This window comes from Stegodyphus dumicola, chromosome X2 (genome assembly GCF_044657685.1).
Source record: "Stegodyphus dumicola isolate Sdum_Otavi_A_Nest chromosome X2, ASM4465768v1".
Taxonomy (NCBI): Eukaryota; Metazoa; Arthropoda; class Arachnida; order Araneae; family Eresidae; genus Stegodyphus; species Stegodyphus dumicola.
Genome location: NC_140781.1, coordinates 147,960,163 through 147,979,105, shown reverse-complemented (window position 1 = coordinate 147,979,105; position 18,943 = coordinate 147,960,163). Strand labels below are relative to the sequence as shown.

General features: G+C 34.9%; 1 protein-coding gene and 1 long non-coding RNA gene across 2 annotated transcripts; both read left to right on the top strand.

Moving 5' to 3' along the window:
* Positions 1–4,300: 4,300 nt before the first annotated feature.
* Positions 4,301–8,068, top strand: LOC118202615 (uncharacterized). Its single transcript, XR_004760418.2, has 2 exons — positions 4,301–7,565; positions 7,705–8,068. It is a non-coding gene; the product is annotated as an uncharacterized LOC118202615 (long non-coding RNA).
* A 4,109-nt stretch (positions 8,069–12,177) lies between these two features.
* LOC146992946 (uncharacterized) lies at positions 12,178–16,958 on the top strand. Its single transcript, XM_085809808.1, has 4 exons — positions 12,178–12,473; positions 14,117–14,311; positions 15,131–15,227; positions 16,536–16,958. Exons 1-4 carry the CDS (start codon positions 12,414–12,416, stop codon positions 16,898–16,900), a joined length of 717 nt encoding a protein of 238 aa, XP_085665934.1. The 5' UTR covers positions 12,178–12,413; the 3' UTR covers positions 16,901–16,958.
* The last annotated feature ends 1,985 nt before the right edge of the window (positions 16,959–18,943 follow it).

The following is an 18,943-nucleotide window of genomic DNA, read 5'->3' as shown; positions in this document are numbered from 1 at the left end:
TTTTTATATATATTTTTACAATAAAAATTAAAATTTTGTTTCATTTGTTATCGCTCCTCCTTGGATCTGCCAGTGCCAAGGGGCCCCCTAGATCCTCTGCGCACAGCGCCGGAAATGAGCTTAAACCAGCACTGAAATGTACAGAGATGAATTAAAATTTAATAAGCAATTTTTAATATAATTTTATTGCTAAAAATAAAATTTTCGAGACCATATTTCTACTGAAATTATTGTTCAGTTACATAGAAGTGCCGGAGCGTTCTTATTTAGGACTCCGGTGCGCTCCGTCTAGAATTATGATTCATCTCAAAAAACCAAGCTTATACAATTTTAGGTCTGTTTATGACTATATACTGTTGGTTAGTTGGTGGATATTTTGGCACATGACTATAATGGGCCAAAAGCATGATAATCTATTCTCTCCTTTAGAAATGGTATGAAATTATAAAAATCAGCTAACACATGTTGAAAATGCATTATGTAATGAGAAAAATGCAAAACAACATAAAAGCAACAAAATAATGAAACGCCTCATAGTAAAACCGTGATGTAAAGGGATGCATAAAATTCACAAGATCAAATAAAATATAAAGCCAAGTAAAATCTCTAATTATTAAAGTACATTAAAACGCTTTACAACCACTTCAGATTAAGGAATAAAACCCAGTCTCCCTTAAAAACTTAAATGGATTAATATCTGTTTATTGTTTTCATTAAAGTTAGGGAGAAAACATGAAACCAGTACCTTTAGTGCGGGCAGTAATCACTTCCCAAATCTATGATTTTCTGCCAAAGTTTTGGTAGTTTTTCGGCATAGAAACTTGTTGGCCAAGAATCCAAAAAACATCACCCTCATTTCAGACGTCCTGTACCGAATGGAAGATAGCACCAGCAAGATGTAACTGCAGATGTGAAAAAAGGTAGAAATCCGAAGCAGCAATGTCAGGGCTATATGGGGTGTGTGACAAAAGATTCCATTCGAGTCCTTACAGAGTCCAGTCAGTGAAAGCAAACACATGTGGTCTTGTACTATCTTGATGGAACATTACCTCTTTGCTCCGGAACTCAATTCAACGTTTGCCCTTAATAGCAGCGTCAACACAGACTAGCATCTCGCTCTTTATCTTTTTCCAGATACATATTGCAGATAATACCCCGGCAATCCCATCAGATACAAAGCATTATCTTTTTGTTAGCCAAATTGCCCTTTGCGATGCTGCCGATGGGCTCGTCGGGTGCAGACCAACCCCTCTTTTTGGCCTGTGTTGTTGAAGTCCACTTTTCATGACAAGTGATGATCCGGTACAGAATTTTATCCTTGCGTTGATATTCGAGCAGATTAGTGCAGGCCCAAACACGTCCGTTCTTATCTGCTTGAATCATCTCATGTGGCACCCAGCGATTCAACTTTAACGTCAAGTGTATGAGATGCATACTGCGATCAATGGACATGGCACTAACTCATTAACAAGCTCTCAATTGGTTGCATACTGCACTTCTTCCACATACTCTCGCAGGCGGACCTCATCAACATCAGTAGGCCGACTCGAATGCTCTGCCTCTTGAATGTCGTAATGCTTGTTTTTGAAATTTCGATACCAAACCTTCACCAGCACCAGATTTAGATTTGACGAGAGCCTAAGCTATTTGAAATATGGGGCCCTTTATGAGGGATATCAGTCAATTTTTTTTATATGGGATATGCTACAATATTTCGGAGGGCCCTAAGCTATGTTCACCTTATACATAAATCCGGCACTGACCTTAACAATGTCAAACATTAGTAGTACCTAAAGCTATATGAGGTTCGAATCCCGCGAATGGGCTGACTGCATGGGTGTTTTCGTGGTTTTCCCCATGTGTAACATGTTTACGAGACAGTTTCCCTTAGAAAGTCCTCCACGAAGGCATTCCTCCCCTTAGGCAGATAGCCCTCGAGGCTTTGCCATAGTCACACACACACCTAAAGCTATACACACGATTTGGTGACATTCTGTAGCTGACTTTTTGTAATAAAACTGGAAGTAAATGATAGTTTAAATCTCGTAGCGTGATAGTTCCATTTCAGACATCTTGTACATAATAATAATGATATTTTTTTTTTACAAATTTCACAATATAGTGTTCCAAAGCAAGTCTCTTCCTTTCAAACGCCAAAAATTGTTTGACAAAATATGATTCAACACGTCAACGCGAACTATTTGCTCAAACGATATTTGCGGTGGCAGGAAATTTTCGTGAGACCCGATTGGTTTTCCAATTAAAAGTCGAGAGAAGTACCTGAAAAAGTGAAATAGTATTTCCTGAAGTCTATCAAAACGTGAGCATTTCTAACAAAATCTGTCATACAGAACATTAACTCCGATTCGGGCAACATTACCTGGCTGCTTCTAGAGCGCCTTAACATGATACAGAGGCCTTCCTCAGTTGACTGCGCTGGCGGGGCGCCAACCCACCGAACAGCCCGCAGGGACTTCTCATGTTCATCGCCATAATCCATCACACTGAGGGCTACGCGGGGAGCCGTCCCCCCCCCCTCGGCACAGCACTCAAAATCTACATGAGAGCGCCCCCACAGCAAAGGCAACGGATACGACAGTACCAGTACGGTCCCTGCCAAGCCCGCGCCTACCATAGGATGGACCTGTGGTTCTAGTCCTGTGAAGTCTGATTATTTACCCAACAAATCGAAGCTGGCAGGACACAAGTCCAGCCAGTGGTCTGGGAGAACCCCGGGTCTCCTCCCATAAATGGTCGGTTCCGGAAATTCCCACCAGTCGATCCCCTGGGATTGGTTGCTTAGCGTCATTAGCCTATACGAGCAAAGGCTTGGACCAAGGCACAGCATAGTTTCCAGCGGGACCACGAGGAGGCTGACGCTAAGCTGTGGGAGACGCAAGCAGGCAAGCCTAAAGCCATTCCCACAGTCCCCCGCCCATCGATCAAACGCCAGGTCTCCTGCCTTCCGCCACTGCCTACGACGATCTCAAGCGCACGGTTCACACCGCCTACAGTGGTTTCCAGCCGGTTTTGGACATTTGTCCTCGGGAGGCCAATCGCCACCCGCCAGTCATATAGGACAGATTAATATTACAACTGGAATATACTGGTTCACTATCCGCTTTTAAGAGATAATTGTGCGTAATTTGGAAGTGATCGTTTGTCAGACAGGTTCAAATGACTTCCTCCTACTCTGATTCCCAATATTTAATTCTAGGCATTATGCTTCTAATTTTATTATTCATTTGCAGGTCCTTGCCATAGACTCAGGATTTTACCCTTGATAATCACTTTAATATTTCTCAAAGTAACAAGCTGATTTAAACAGTCCCACGGCAGATTTTGCTGTGATATCTGCCAGTTCGTTACCCGTTATCTGTATGTGTCCAAGAACCCAGCAGTAAAGGATCTCATACTCACGGCTTATTAAGTTTTCAGGTAGTCAATAACACTTCTGTCACCATCGGTTTCTGGGTCTAGAGAAACTTTGAAAAGCTTTTTGTGCACTTAACAAATCGGTGTAAGTTGTACAGACATTAGGTTATTTCGAAGCAAGAGACAAGGAAAATGAGCAATTCTCTAGCCGGGACTCAAACCAAGGAATGATAGAAAGGCCGGAGAAATAACTTTATAAACTTTTTTTGGCTTAGATGAATATTTAACAGCGTCATACACCGAATTATTTAAGTTCGTAATACCGATACGTAAGTATCAAAGTAAATATACGAAGTAACTTGAATGTATTGTAATACCGATACATTCAAGTTACTTCAGCTTTAAATAGTCAGCAAGCACATTGCAGCCTTCTTTTCTCTACGTGACGTCGAAACGCAAATGATGCTTCCACATGACCTGCTGTTTTGTTGCCATTAATGTATATTGGAATGTAATTGCAGTGTTCGTTCCTTGTTCATAGAAAAGCTATTTGTAAGCTAACTCGTTCGTGTTTCTGTTATCATAATCGTAAAAGTTTCTATGAGCCGAATTTCTGGACCATCTCACGGTAGGATATCACGTCATTCTGCTCGGGGCACGGTTATTCACATCAAGCACTGAATATTTTTCTATCAAAGGCTCAGCTCTTGCAGGGAACGTAGGAATGCAGAGAGGCCGTGCTGCAAATAATAAGCTATAGCAGTCATCAAGAGTACTCAGACAAGGATGTTTAGGTTGCGACATTATACGAAACTAGTGATGAAGGGTCAATTGTTCACGTTTTAATTTAAACGATGATTCTAAGCAATAAATATACTGTTTTCATACAGGAGATATTCTAAAGGCTCTAGGGCAAATCCGCAGAGCTCAATCATGAATCGAATCAAGTTTCAATAATACAGAAGTCTCTACCGAATCATTAACTTCTGAGCCAGTCTAGACATCCCTGGTGGCTCTTGAGGCATCAACCACTAGGAGTTTTGACCTCTAGTTGGCGTTGTGCTCTGAGGCCTTTGGCTAGAAATAGAAGGATAAACGCTTTTGCGCGACTTAGATTAGTATCTAGATTAAGACACTGTATTCTAGCGATGAGGATTGAAAATTATATGCAAAGTATATAAATGCGCTAACACTAGAATAATAAAATGTGTTGAGAGTAATAATATGGGTTGAAGTAAGGTACAAACAAAGACCTAATCACGTTTTATCGGGAGTCCAGTCTAGAGCGGATGAATGGCCTATATATGCGGACAATGATCCCATCCTCTGCACCCCAAAAGGTGTTCGCCAGGACCTTTGAGAAGGTAAAAGTTCTGAAACGTTTCTTCCTCAGGTACATCATTCGTGGAAGGAAAGTAAGTTTCCGATTGAACAATCACTCCTAGGAATTTCCCTTCGGGCGTAGTTGGAATTAATGACCCTTCAAGTTAAATCTCAGGATGCAGATTTCCCTTTCTGCAAAAGTGCTTGTGACAGCCTTCCGTTTTGAAGACGCAAATCCATTTTTCTTTGACTATATCTGGATCTTATTAATAGTGATCCGTAATTGCCTCTCCACATATCTCATATCTGCCCCTTGGTAACTTGAAGATTGTCAATGTACAATTATCCTGAAACAGTAAGAGGAAGTTCCTTTAAGATACGGTTTATTTTTAGCGTGATTAAGATAACACTCAAAACACACCTATGAGCAAACCTCGTCTTGTTCAAAGTTATAAAAAAAAAAAAAAAAAAAAAAAAAAAAACAGAGCCAATTCTAACTTGAAAACTTCTAGCCTTAAAAAAATTTTGAGTGAAAATTGGAATGTTTTCCACGTCACAGAGCATTTATTTAATTACGGATAAAAGTTAACAGACTAAATAGAGATATAACAGTTGTTTAGCGGCTCCTCGCGCTAGATAAACACAAGGAAATTTTTCATTTTTTTATACAGTCACTTCTTGCCCTCACGGAATCAGAACAAAATCGGAAGTCGATAGCCTCCACCTTCGCATAGTGTCTATCCTTGTCTGTCTCAGGTACGCAGGTGATGATCTGCCTATCAGGTTGTTGGCTGCAGAACTTAGCGTTCTTACACACACACACACACACACATTAAAAACAGTGTCACTTTCTGAAGATTTCCTGATGGATTACTAATTATCAGAAACTGCAGTTTATTTTTTATTCTTGTCAGAATTTGCATTTGTCTTAACTTTTATAGAAATAGGACAATTTTCATTTTGTTCATTTGTTTGTGTATTAGAAGCCATATTTAGTGAAATAAAAGATTCAGCCCCGGCAGCAGCCCAGCCCACCACAGAGTCCAACATAGGGATGCAAATTCCTGCGACAGGGTGAACTGACTTTATACGCAATCTGAAGCCCCACAGTAAGCTTTCCAAAAAGCGGAAACACCCGAAACCACTGATACCAAGGACTAGTGACCAACCGACTGACACAACAGGGGACAGCTAAGAGCCTCCTGTTTAATTATATAAGCTCCTGCTTGTTTCTTCTGGCCTGTAAGGCAATATACCGGTCATCTGCGGGTGTGGCTCCTCGTGGACGACCACTACTAAACCCCCGGATAGCTAGCTGTTCTTGTAGTTTGAAATTGTCTCCAAAGTCGTGAAACGATGCTGTGAGCAATTCCGAACTCTGCAGCCACACTTGTCACACTGCGGCCTTCCTCCAACTTCCCAATGATTCGACCTCGGGTAAAAGCATCCAGATGTCGTCTAACAGATTGATTATTCGCCATTTCTCGCTGAGGCAGCAACTCGGTGTGATTTTAACTGCTATACGGCGTGCAATCTCTTTGCCAGAAATACTGATCTTACACCGACAACATGCTGTATAATACTCAGACACTTCCCCATTACGTCTACCTGCATATCTGCGCATGTGCTACCATACATCACCTTACTTAATCTCCTGATTGGTCTTTCTGTCCGCTCTGCCTCTTCGTTCAGCTGATATGCTAATTTTTCAACTTCGTCCTTAATTTTTGCACACCAGTGTACACAAAGCATCCTATGACTCTAAGCCTGCAGAGTATCCTATGATGGTATTGACAGTTCAAGAACACTGGCTACTTATATAAAGGCAAGAACCCCAGATGGCCAGTCATTTCCAATGAAACAGTGCAAAAATTTAGTTTCACATATAAATTAGTACCTGAGCTATAGGAAACTTGCATTAGCCCCTTATTAAATTTATATCTAAGCTATAATAGATACAACTTATTCTTTTTGTTTAGACTCAGAAAATGCTGCTGCTGAATCTACACATGCATGTATGTGGTTAACATTCATACCTATTTTTTTAAAACTACTCGTATTTGAAGAAAGATTTAATTGCAGTTTGTTCACATACAGCTGGTGTGACATTAAGAAGGAAAAAAAGTAGCTGTAATCAAACTTTTAGATATTTTTCTTAATATTGTAATTTATTACTGTATACTGCTTAGCTTCTTATTTACAGTAGTATCACAAGATTCAGTAAGCAAAACCATTAAAGAAATCATTTTGAAATATTTCTTGATACATTATATGCATTTTATCACCAATCAATGAGATTAACCCTCCAAAATCAATGAGATTAACCTGAGACTGGTAATGGTAAACATATTGAAATATTTAAAAATTGATATTTTGTGATTTATTGGTAAAAGATATTACGTTTTTCTCATTCATATACAATTATTAGTATTTTCTGTTTTTGTAAAAAATATAACAGTTCATTAGAATTGCATAAGTTGTTTATATAGAATAAAATGCAAACTCTTTGTCAAGTTTTTCATAGCTCACCACTGCATGTAATCCACAAACAGGATAGGTCTACAAATTACATTAGTAGCAAATATGTGTTCTATAACCAAACATAGGGAAGATTTTGCAATGTTGATTACAACTAAAACCATATTATTTACAGATGCTGCAATATAAATTTTGCAATCGTATGCATGGAAGACAATTCTTCCACTATCTAGTGGTGAAGCATTTGTTGGATAGGTACGTTTGTGTACTGGACATGGAAAATTGTCATGCTGTTACTGAATAGAAATTATATTTACTTGAACATTTTATATGCCATTTCACTGATAAAGGTACATGGGTCCTTTTTTTCTACAGAAACACTGTAAAAGGTATGTCAGATTTTAATACGTTATAGTTGTTATTTCTCTAAATGAAATATGATTCAGAAAAATACACATTTCCTCTCTGAAAACTGTTGTATTACCTAATAATAAATTTCTATCTTTTTTTTGGATTGATCAATATCAGAAGATGACTCAATGTTGTTCAGATGACTCAATGTTGTTCAGATGACCATGAGATCATTGACCATACACTCCGTAATCTTTTGCTTTTGGAATGTGCTTTAGACTATATTTATATGCTCCTATTGCTAATAATATCAAAACTCCAAGACTGCATTATAGCTCCTTTGATGACCATCAGCAGGGAAATTTTACTATGTTTGTGAATAGAATTGTGATACCCGGTCGATATGTGTCCTGTACCAACAGGAACACACAATGACCTTTATGGTATTATGTCAAATTTGATGAACTTTTATTTCATTTCATGTAGTAATCATTTTTTATCTGTAATATGTTACAGAATAAAACATTTTAAAACTTACAAATCATGTAATATCTGTATATTTATTAATTTCATTTTACTATAGCTCACTGTATGACTCCCTCTTGAATTTTTGTAGTAATTTAATTGATTTGATTAAAAAAACTGCACCAAATCACAAGGCAAAAATAAAATCCAAATATTGTAATCTGTTTTAGCAGAGTGAATGTACCAAGAAAACAGATAATTCACCCATTTAAATTTTTCATTCAACTCATTTAAGAAATGAAATACGCTCTTAAGTTTGTGTACGATAATTTTAATATTCAATCCTCATACCTTACCTGATTTTACAAAGTAGTTTCAATCTGAAGTATACATGACTAATCATAATTTATCAACAATTCATATAAAAGAAAATAAAAATAGCAAATTATGTATCATATTAAATACATTTAGTGCAACTTTTTGAGTGAATTTGACATCTCGTGTAATTACTCATCCGTTTCCAATTCATCAGATCTGTTTTACTTTTCGTTTCGGAACCAGACAGCAAATTTCATTTTGTGAAACCACCAAGTCATTTATCTGAACATGATCGACCATTGACTACTTTTTGAAAATAAATAAATAAATAAACTGAAAGCTTTCAAATTTTATATTATGCCCTGAGGTTTTTTTTTTTTTTTTTTTAACATTTTGTGTTATCTTTATTTATTAAATATCATGTTCTTCACACTTAAATCATAAAATTCAATTCAACAGCAATATCACAAATATTTAAAAGAGCATGTCTTTCGAATTCCCAGTACACAGTCTCGCACATTGGAGATAAAAATGTTCCCTCCTCCCATACAGAGTTGCTATTGCTCACTTTGAAATCATAGAGTTTCTTAATCAAAGACTTATAAATGCGTTACAAGATATGAAATAGATAATAAAACAAATTCCAAATTAGGGCTTCCAGATGCCCATATTCTAATGGAGACATACATTATTCAAAATTTGATGGCCCTAAACACAGTTGTTTTATCACAACGTGAGAAACATACATACATTTATGCAGATTCTTCATTATTTAACTTCTTTAAATATAAAACTCTAATATTTGGTGGCAACAATTGAAAAAGTGATTCACCATTTATAATGAATCAACGCAAAATGCCAAAACAAAATTAATAGCCTTTCTGGGCAAATTGCCCCTTTGAGCTAAAAAGATTATCTTCAAGAAAGCTGAAAATAAAAAAGCAGGAAAAAAAAGAATGGCCCACTTTGAGAACAGCACATGACACTTTAGGAGACATTAATTTTTCCTCCCAAAGACCCATCCTTTAAGGAGTTGGGAAAAAAAAAAAAAAAAAAAAAAAAGAGGAAGAAAAATATTTAAAATAGAAAGCAGATGTCAAATTAAGCATAGCAATGCATATCATAAAGATGAGGTAAATAAAGGTACAGTGAGGACTATACATGCTCTTAATAGAAAAGAAAATAATTATTGATAAAATATTGTAAGCAAAAGCTACAATATCATTTCATCAGAAGTACAGGCAATTATATAAAGCATCGGTTAGAGTAGACTGAAGGGTACCCCTTGTATTATTGCGAAGATGTTGTTTCATTTATTGCCAAGTTGTTGTTTCATTTATGTTGATTGCTGAGTAGTTGAATGTTCTGTACATCCGTAAATATACTCAGTCAGTAAATAAAGTCAAGGGAGTGAACAATGCCAAGTTTCTGCAATTCTCTGGTGATTTTTTAAGTGAAAATAGGTCAACGTGTTCATGGATAAAGAAAGTCAAGGCAGTGCACAATGCCTAGTTTGTGCAATTCTGTGATGTTTTTTTCCATTAACAAATGTATTTGTTATACCAATGTTTTATTATAACTCTCTTGTTCTGATCATAATTTGTAATTTTTCGTGTCGCATTTATGTAGGTCAATGTGCACAAATTCGGTATCCATGTGCCGCCAAAAATCACCAATGGGTACTCGTAAATATACTTTTACCAAAACATCACTGTGCAAGTAGTAATACTTTATTGATTATGCCAAAGCATTCAACTAGTTGATTTATACATGTATAATGGAGAGAAAATTTATGTGAAGAGGTCCTTTGCGAATGATTAGCATACTTGATATAAAATAAAATAATGGCTGATAATAGAACATCACTAATAGCACATTTCCTTAGATAACCACTCCCATAATACAAATCTATTTAAGTAAGAGGTTATTCTCTTTGGAAAGTTCGATTGCATTTTCTACAAAAAAAGCACACACTGTTTTGCATATCATTACATTCGTCCATATCTGTGTTGATAGCAAAAACTGAATCATAATATTAAATGATGAGAAATATGCCCAAGGAAATTGCAATACAGTTTAACTAAATAAATGGTTGTATAATAGAAATATAAAATTGCATGTTTCCACAGGACTTTTATTAAGAAATAAGAGCTAAAAATTCAATAATAGTGGAGAGCATGCAGTTGTCATGAAAAATTTCATTCATACACAGTTTATGAGCACTGGGTGAGACAGTTTTGAGAAATAATAAGTAAGAAAGTTTTCTCATCATCATATTCAAAGACATTTTTTTCATATTTTGTACTTGGATCTGTTTGGGAAAGTGACTGATTTTGCCATCAGTAAAAGTTATCCTGCTTAAAACAGTTTATTATTGTGTTTTCTGAAACATGGTTTCAAAATATGTATTTAGAAGATGCAGAAAATACACCAAGGAGGTTAGTCCTTATTAATTCATTTGCACTTTCATCCAAATTTTCCACATTATGAAGAATACGGCTCACCTCACGAAGATCATATTCTTTCATCGCTCTATAAAAATTCCTTAATCGCAAACTGGAATAACAGATATCATGTTTTCTGCAAGGAATAAAATTCCAAATTTTCCTCATTATGAAGAATACAGCTCACCTCACGAAGATCATATTCTTTCATTGCTCTATAATAATTCTCTGATCACAAACTTGAATAATAGATATCATGTTTTTTGCAAGGAATAAAACTTCGGCATACTTTATGAAGTATGTTTTGTGACATGCAGTTGTGAATCAGATCAAAGGTAAAATTCTTTTCATCTTACAATTTCTAAATTCATTCATTAAAAATTTCTGTCATCATCTACACCATACGTTATTTTTTCATAATTTCAAATTCATCAAGAAAAAAATCAAATACATTGCAACATTTTGCTCACATTAAATGACATAATAATTACAACAAACGATGAGTCAATTTCCCATGTTTCTGCACAAGTGCCGATGGAACATTGACATTTTGATACACTTAAAAACTCGCAAAACATTAGAATAAATTTTTATTTCAGAGGCAGAAACAATTTAAAAAATCATCACATCTGAAATTTAGTGTCATTCACTTCACAAATGATGTTAAATTATGCGAAAGCACAGTCATTTTACGATTAACTAAATTATCAACAGAAAAAATGCGTTCAAAATTCAGTATTAAAATAGTATTTTTATAATTAAACAGTTTCAGTGCTTTCGTAAGAGGAAAAAAAACTCAGTTTTGTATCCCTGATGGTAATAGTTTTAAATCAATATGCACAAAATTTATTCATACCACTAAAAAAATTATATGAAGTGCTAACAGAGATATTAAAAATTGAAATTGTTTTGTTTTTTTATTTATAACACGTTTAGCAGGAAATAAATGTTAATTCAAAGAACACTGCAATGGAAGTTCTCACATGTCCTATCAAACTTTTGTCAGTGATTTTAACTGAATTATCACCAGAAGAAATTTATTAATAAGCGAACACTACAACAACGAATATCTAAGATATTCTTTGACTACAACAACGTTTGCACCCTAACAAGAAATCTTCGATGTTTGTTTACATCGCACGATAAAATGTTAATCTTTGCCATAATTCACCGCGAAACATGATAAAAAGCCAAATATTGTAACCCATCAAGAAGCCCGTGACGTCACGGTAAACTTTTCCGTACACCTTTAGCGTGTGTCTGTATATAATTGTGACGGACTATTCGTAATTTGACGGCACTGCGTCGGTGCCAGCTGATTCCTTTCTGCATGCCGAGCTCCCTGACATAAACACGCTGCGCGTGAATCTGCGCAAATGATTAGGGAGGAATCAGGAGGAAACTAGCATCTGAGGGGCTAGACGCTTGTGTCTCTCTCACTTCTACATCGCTCGAGGCTCAGGCAAAGGAGGTAGTTTGTTGTGAAAAAGGCTGTTTCGCACGTGCTTCACAGAAAATGGCAGCAGCGAAAAAAACAACTACCAACCAATTCGAATTAATGGTGTCATTTTTCGAAAAATATCCGCAGCTGTTAAGCGGAAAAATTGACAGCACATTTAATAAAGAGAATAGGAAAAAAAAAAAAAATTGGAAGACTTAATGGATATTTTAAATGCAGAAGGAACTGGCCGTTCCAAAACTGCAGATATGTGGAGGAAAGTAAGTATAATTTTATATATGATCTTTTGCAAAATGGAAATATTTGAAACGTTTACATCTTTGTAAACTATTTGTTAACACTTTATGTTAAAAATGTTTGTTTTTTGTCTTAAAAGGTTATTCAACAATGTCATAAATCAAATAATTGAAGTATAGCATCGTGTACCCATGGTTAATATTCCTATTGAATTAGAATTTTTAGCAACTGATGATTATATCAATGATTTTATTTATTCATAAATTATACCAATAACGTAACTACAAGTAAACTATGTATTTTAGATGTTATTAACTATTTTTTTTTTTTCTGAATGTTGTGTCAGAAATGTTAAAAAACATAATATATTTACATCTTTGCATAGATTTCCAGGTCTTTTCAGAGCCAAACTTTTATCTGTATTTACTTCTCCAGAAGAAAATCTTATTGAATTCTCTTGTGACAATAAATTGAAGACAAAATTCAACAATAAGGAACGAAGTCACTTTCTGATATTATTAAAAAAAGGAACAATCTGAACATGACTCCATATTTGTGCTAGCCAAATTCTCAGTTGTTTTCTATGATTCTAAGATTTTCAAAATGTGTTCTATGGAAAGGGGTTTATTCTTTCCACTAATTACAGTTCATTTAGTCAATGATATAATTGTTCAAAATATTTAGAACATTTGTATAAATTGTTTCTTAATATAAAATATTTAATTTATCTTTAAAATTTAATCAACCTAATTGTATTAGCTGCCTGTATGCTGGAATTGACAGGTCAAGCAGAAAGCTGAATCTGAGTACTATTGATTTACCATGAATTCCATAAACTGCTAATGCTTGGGAATATTACTACAAATCATGTGCACGTTGCACAACATAAATTTACTTTTATCATTCTATTAGAGTGTATCTTTTTGTATAGCATGCTTATGAATATGACCTTGTTTTATGATTCCTTTTTTAAGCATACATAGGAGTACTTACACACGAATGATTAACAGGTTAGAAAATATTATTATTATACTATATGAAAAAAGGGCTAATCTTTGGAATATGGTAACAGGTAGTTTGGTGACATTTTGGTAAGCGATAAAGGTTACTAGCTAGGACTTTAGCAGTGTACATGGAGAAAGTCAAGAGTGTGCGCACTGCCATTTTTGTGCAATTCTGGGATTTTTTTTTAAAGTGAAAATAGGTCGGCGTGTACATGGATGATACCGTGTTTGTGCAGTTCTTAAAAACGCAGTAAGCAGTGGGCGATTCTGCACTTTGTCCCAATTTCGCACCTAATCTTCATCATGATTAAGCACTTTTGTTCCATAAAAGTTCTAGCATAAGCATAATTCGGCTAGCAGATTGTTGGGGAAAATATTGAGTTTAAAAAAAAAAAAAAAAAAAGCCCTTTACTTCGCAAAAACAAAATGGCGTCCAAACAGAAACTAGCAGGTTGCTATAGCAGGGTTGGTCGCCAAAAAATCGCCAAGTTACCATAATTAACCGAAAAAAGTGTTGCATATTTAAATTACACTAATGTCACTACATGTATAAAATTCTATGAAGTGTGACAAAATACAACATGAGCTTGCTTATCAGTAATTATTTTTGACTCGGATAAAATACAAATCATAAATTTCATCAATATATCTGCTTTATGTAGACATGGAGAGATTACAAATTTTCAATCAAGAAGAAAGCAGCTAAAATAGCTCAACATAAGAGAGAAACTGGAGGAGGCCCGGAAAATAAAGACATTTTGACACCATTAGAGAAGCGAGTTCTTGCACTTTATGGCAGCGTTATGTCACGTGGAAATGATGAAGTTCCTCAATCTGCTGTTGAATTTGAATGCTTTGTAAGTACATTAATTGTTAAATTTAAATCATGTTAGAAAATAAATGCTAGAAGCTTTAATGACGCTATATACACTGTGAAGTAAAAATGTACATATATTTCAGAATTATAATCCAATATATGACCTTCTGATTGTCCACATTCACATTTAATTATGATTCCTTATATTAAATTTAAATAATATTAATCTTCTGGAATTTTAGGTACTCTTCTTTATCGGAGTCCGATTCAGATATGTGTGCATGTTTATTTTCATGCATGCATACATTTCTACGTAAGTATGTGTACACATATATGCATATACATACATACATTTCTGAATCCGTCCCTATAACAGAAGAGTACCCAATTTTATTCCACAAGATATGTTTGTAAATTTTGCATATAAAAGTGAAATTCATTTGCAATTTTGTTAGTATCTCCTGGAAAAGAGAACATGTTTCTGCACCTAGTTTTCAAATTTGAAAATGCAGTATGTTTTAATAATTAGTATGTTTTTAGTTTTAAATAATGCATATTCATTATCTCGTAACATTCTAAAACCATACCTTATAACTTTTTCTTTTGGAGTACTTACATAAAGGCATACTAGTGTTATATATAATTTTTATAGCATTCAATGAGTTTTAGTTTGCTGTTTCAATGATAAAAAGTTATTTTAAATGCTATAATTCTTTCAACTTCATTGCCTTAAATGAAAGCATTTTATTTGTATAAAAGTTTTAATAATACTTATTTTCAAAGCTCTTTTTTATTTGTATAATATTTCTTAATAGTCAATATTGTCAGTCATCAATCTTCACAACTACTTTTATTTCAGGAAAATGTTTCTCCTGAAAATATATCAGAAGGAAACATTCTACTGTGTGATGTCGACTTCAACACATCATATGAGGTTATAGCCAGTGCTTCAAATGGTGGGTCAACTTTTATAAAAATCATTTTAAGAATTAATGTTCTAACTAAAATGTTCATGGTTTCCTTTTTATAAAATGCAAACTGTTTTATTTTCAAATCATTATTTAAAACTTAACCATTAATCCTCTAAAGCAGCCCTTATCTATTGTCTATCAATCTTACTTTCAGAACAAAAATGTTAAAATATACATCATATAGCAACAAAATGTTGAAGTGTATAATAAAAAATCCACAATTACGATTACACTGTTTAAAAATGTCATGCAATCTAAAATATCAATTAGTTCAATATTTGAACATTACACTGGTATGCAAAATTTAACGATAAGAAGGTTTTGCAAATGTAACATTACGCAGAAGTGTTCCACGTTGACCCAGATCATGCGATGTGTACGTTGTGCAAATGATTCAAACTTGGTGAAATGTGGAGTGTACTAATTTTTTATTTTACAATCATAATCACATGCAAGCCATCTTTCCAAGTGATGTCTTACGAATGTAAGCAAAAAAAAAAACTGAAAGCTTTCAGATTTTACATTACATCCAAAGGGGTGTTTTTTTTTTTTTTTTTTTTTTTAACATTTTGTGTGTTACCTTTATTTATTAACTATCATGATCTTTCCACTTAAACCATAAAATTCAGTTCAACAGCAATATTGCAAAATAATTTTTAAATGAGCATATCTTTAGAATTTCCGATACACAGTCTCGCGCGCTGGAGATATTTTTTTTTTCTTCCCCCCGTACAGTGTTGCTATTTCTCGCTTTGAAATCATTGATCAAAAATTTCTTACTGTTACAAAATAAGAAATCGTTAATCAAACAAATTCCAAATTAGGGCTTATAGATGTCCATATACAGTGGAAGATTACATTATTGAAAATTTGATGTTTCTAGGCACTGTAGTTTTTTCTCAATGCGAGAATTTATCATAATTTGGATTAAAAAAACTGAGCGAGCCTTGCAGGTTTGCTATAATGACAATATGCGCCATACAAGGTGCCAAAAAGAGAGAAAAGACATGAAGTAATTTTAAAGCTAAACTGTTCTAATGACTGAACAATTCCCAAGATGGAGAAATATAGGACAAGTGAGCAAAACCATCCAAACAAAAAATCAAAAGGATGAAAATGCTCTCCAGAGGCTTGTGAAAGGATGCTGTGTGTTTGTCCTTAATTTTTGCACATCAACCTATTAAATATTGGAGATTATATTAAGGATTATTGTTTACTATAATTAAAATATAAACTATTTTTCAGAATTTTTTATTTATTCTGACATGTCTGAATTTCAATTACTATTTTCAGATTCTAAAAGGAAACGAAAGCCTACGGCAGCACAGATAGCTGACAGGCTTCTTCAGAGTCACAACAGCACTGTACAACATCAGTTGCATATAGCTGAGTGCAAAGAAAAGGAAATCAAACTACTAGAATTGCAGATAGAGCTGCATAAACAGAAGCTGGAGTTTTATGCAATAAAAGCAGCTGCAGCAGAAAGAAGAGCTGTTGCAATGGAGAGACTAGCTTTGGCAGCTGAGAGGCAAGCAATGGCTGCAGAAAAGCAGTGTGCGTGGACAGAAAAAAATTTCCATTTAAAAAATAAAAAAGCTAAGACTGATAATCAAAAAATAAATTTTCAAATGAGAAAAGAAAATCTAAAGTATCTGTAATGTGTATTTTTGTAATAAAATTGATTTAATAATAATTAAAAAAGATAAATATTTTGGATATGTATTATTTGTGCTTCTATAACTTCAAAATCTAAATCAAATACATATTATTCAATTAAAATATTTATTATCATTAGTTTTAAAAACGAATTAAAATTAAATTATCTCTGATTTTAAGAGCAGCAGCTCTTAATGATGGTTCAAAAACTGTTGGTGCAATTGGTCCCCATGGTTCTTCTCTGCTGTCGTTTTCAATATCAGGTAATTTGTAATGCCTGCAAATATTATGCAACACTGCACAGGCATTTACAATTTTCCCAGCAGTTGTTGGTTCATAATCTAATTCTCTTGCATGCAGTAGACAGCGAAATCTTGATTTCAAAACCCCAATACATCTTTCAATGCAGTTTCTGGCTGTTGCATGCTTCTTGTTATATCTTTCATTAGCAGATCCTACAGTTGGGGAAGACACAGGAGTCAACAACCATGGTTCCAAAGGATAGCCTGCATCACCTGAAGTATTAAAATATATTTTTCATACTTGTGAAAAGTAATTTATTTTTAAATACTTTGCAATTAAAGGCTTAAGTACTAAATACTTAATATATATTAACCAGAGAGATATATACCACATGAAAAACAATGAAACTTTACATAAATTACTGACACAAAACCAAAAAATTACTTTCCTAAAAGCCAAGAGCCAGTTTCATGATGCCTGGAAAGTGCATGCAGAACTCCTGAAGATCGCCACACAAATGAATCATGTGAACTACCAGGAAATTTCGCATTGACGTTGGTGATCATCAAATCAGAATCGCAAATCTGAAATAAAACGAGGTCACATGAAATCTTTATACTGCTTTAATATTATTTTTGACCACTAGACATAAGATGTCAGAAATATACCAATCAAATTATCGTCAATCTAAACTAGAGATGTGTGTGTCATGTACCCAATGGCTACCAAAACAATCACACCAGGTGAAGGGCATCTATGGTATGGTTTGGTTTGGTTTATTAGATTACGGCAAAGCACTCGAGGGCTATCTGCCTTAAAGGAGGGATGCCTTCGTGGAGGACTTTTTAAGGGAAACTGGCTCATATACACCCATGCAGCCAGCCTGTTCGCGGGATTTGAACCTCGGACTGAACTACCAGTGTTTAGCGACGTTACCGCTCGGCCGCTGGTGGGCTTAGGCATCTGTGGTGACACTGATGCAAGCAAGTGACGTGCAGTCTCCTTGAAGCCTCCAGACATGCAGATCAGAATACTGTATGCAGAACCGGAACTCGTCTGAAAAGATGACACTGTGCCACTCCTGTATCCAGCTTTATTGTCCAATGCACCAAAGTAGTCATCTCTCTCTATGCTGCATTATCAAGGGAAGTTGAACAAATGATTGCCGTGCTGATAGTCCACACTGCTGCAAAGTCGACGCTCTGTATGAACGGATACTGGGCATGCTGCAAACATGCCCATTTCCTGACTAATGATTTGTGATATGGTTATATGGTTTTTCAGGGCTGATCTCATAATATATCTGTCCTCTCGGGCGTTGACATGCTGCATGCTATTCAGTATGACACTCAGCAACCCATCGATTCCCTATTCACATGACTATGGTTGGATGTCGACCAGTGCGACGGGCGATTTCGCGGAATGATAATCCACACTCTTGATAGAAAATGGAGTATTTTGCGGTTTCGCAACTGAGTATGATGGTTCGGTAAAAACCATCGAAACTAGTCCTGCGAAAATTCTGAAAATATAACGCTGATTTTAGTGTTTTGCAGCTGAGGATGGCGGTTTGGTAAAAACCATCGAAACTAGACCTGCGAAAATTCTGAAAATATAACACTGATTTTTGTTGTTTGTCTTCTGAATTAATGTTCTACTGTATTTATTTATTAGGGTTGGAACTTTAATAGTGGCAACACAGCTGAAAAAAGGCTATGCAAAAAACCAAAGAATATCACGTATACCACACGTGAACTACATACCTACCTTACCTCTCATCAAAAAGACTCATCCTGCCTACG

Bases quoted from the DNA above. Each gene is read 5' to 3' on its own strand.
- LOC146992946 (XM_085809808.1), top strand. From the start codon at position 12,414: ATGGATATTTTAAATGCAGAAGGAACTGGCCGTTCCAAAACTGCAGAT. The intron at 12,474-14,116 runs GTAAGTATAATT...TGCTTTATGTAG, and splicing joins CTGCAGATATGTGGAGGAAA to ACATGGAGAGATTACAAATT. The intron at 15,228-16,535 runs GTGGGTCAACTT...TACTATTTTCAG, and splicing joins TATAGCCAGTGCTTCAAATG to ATTCTAAAAGGAAACGAAAG.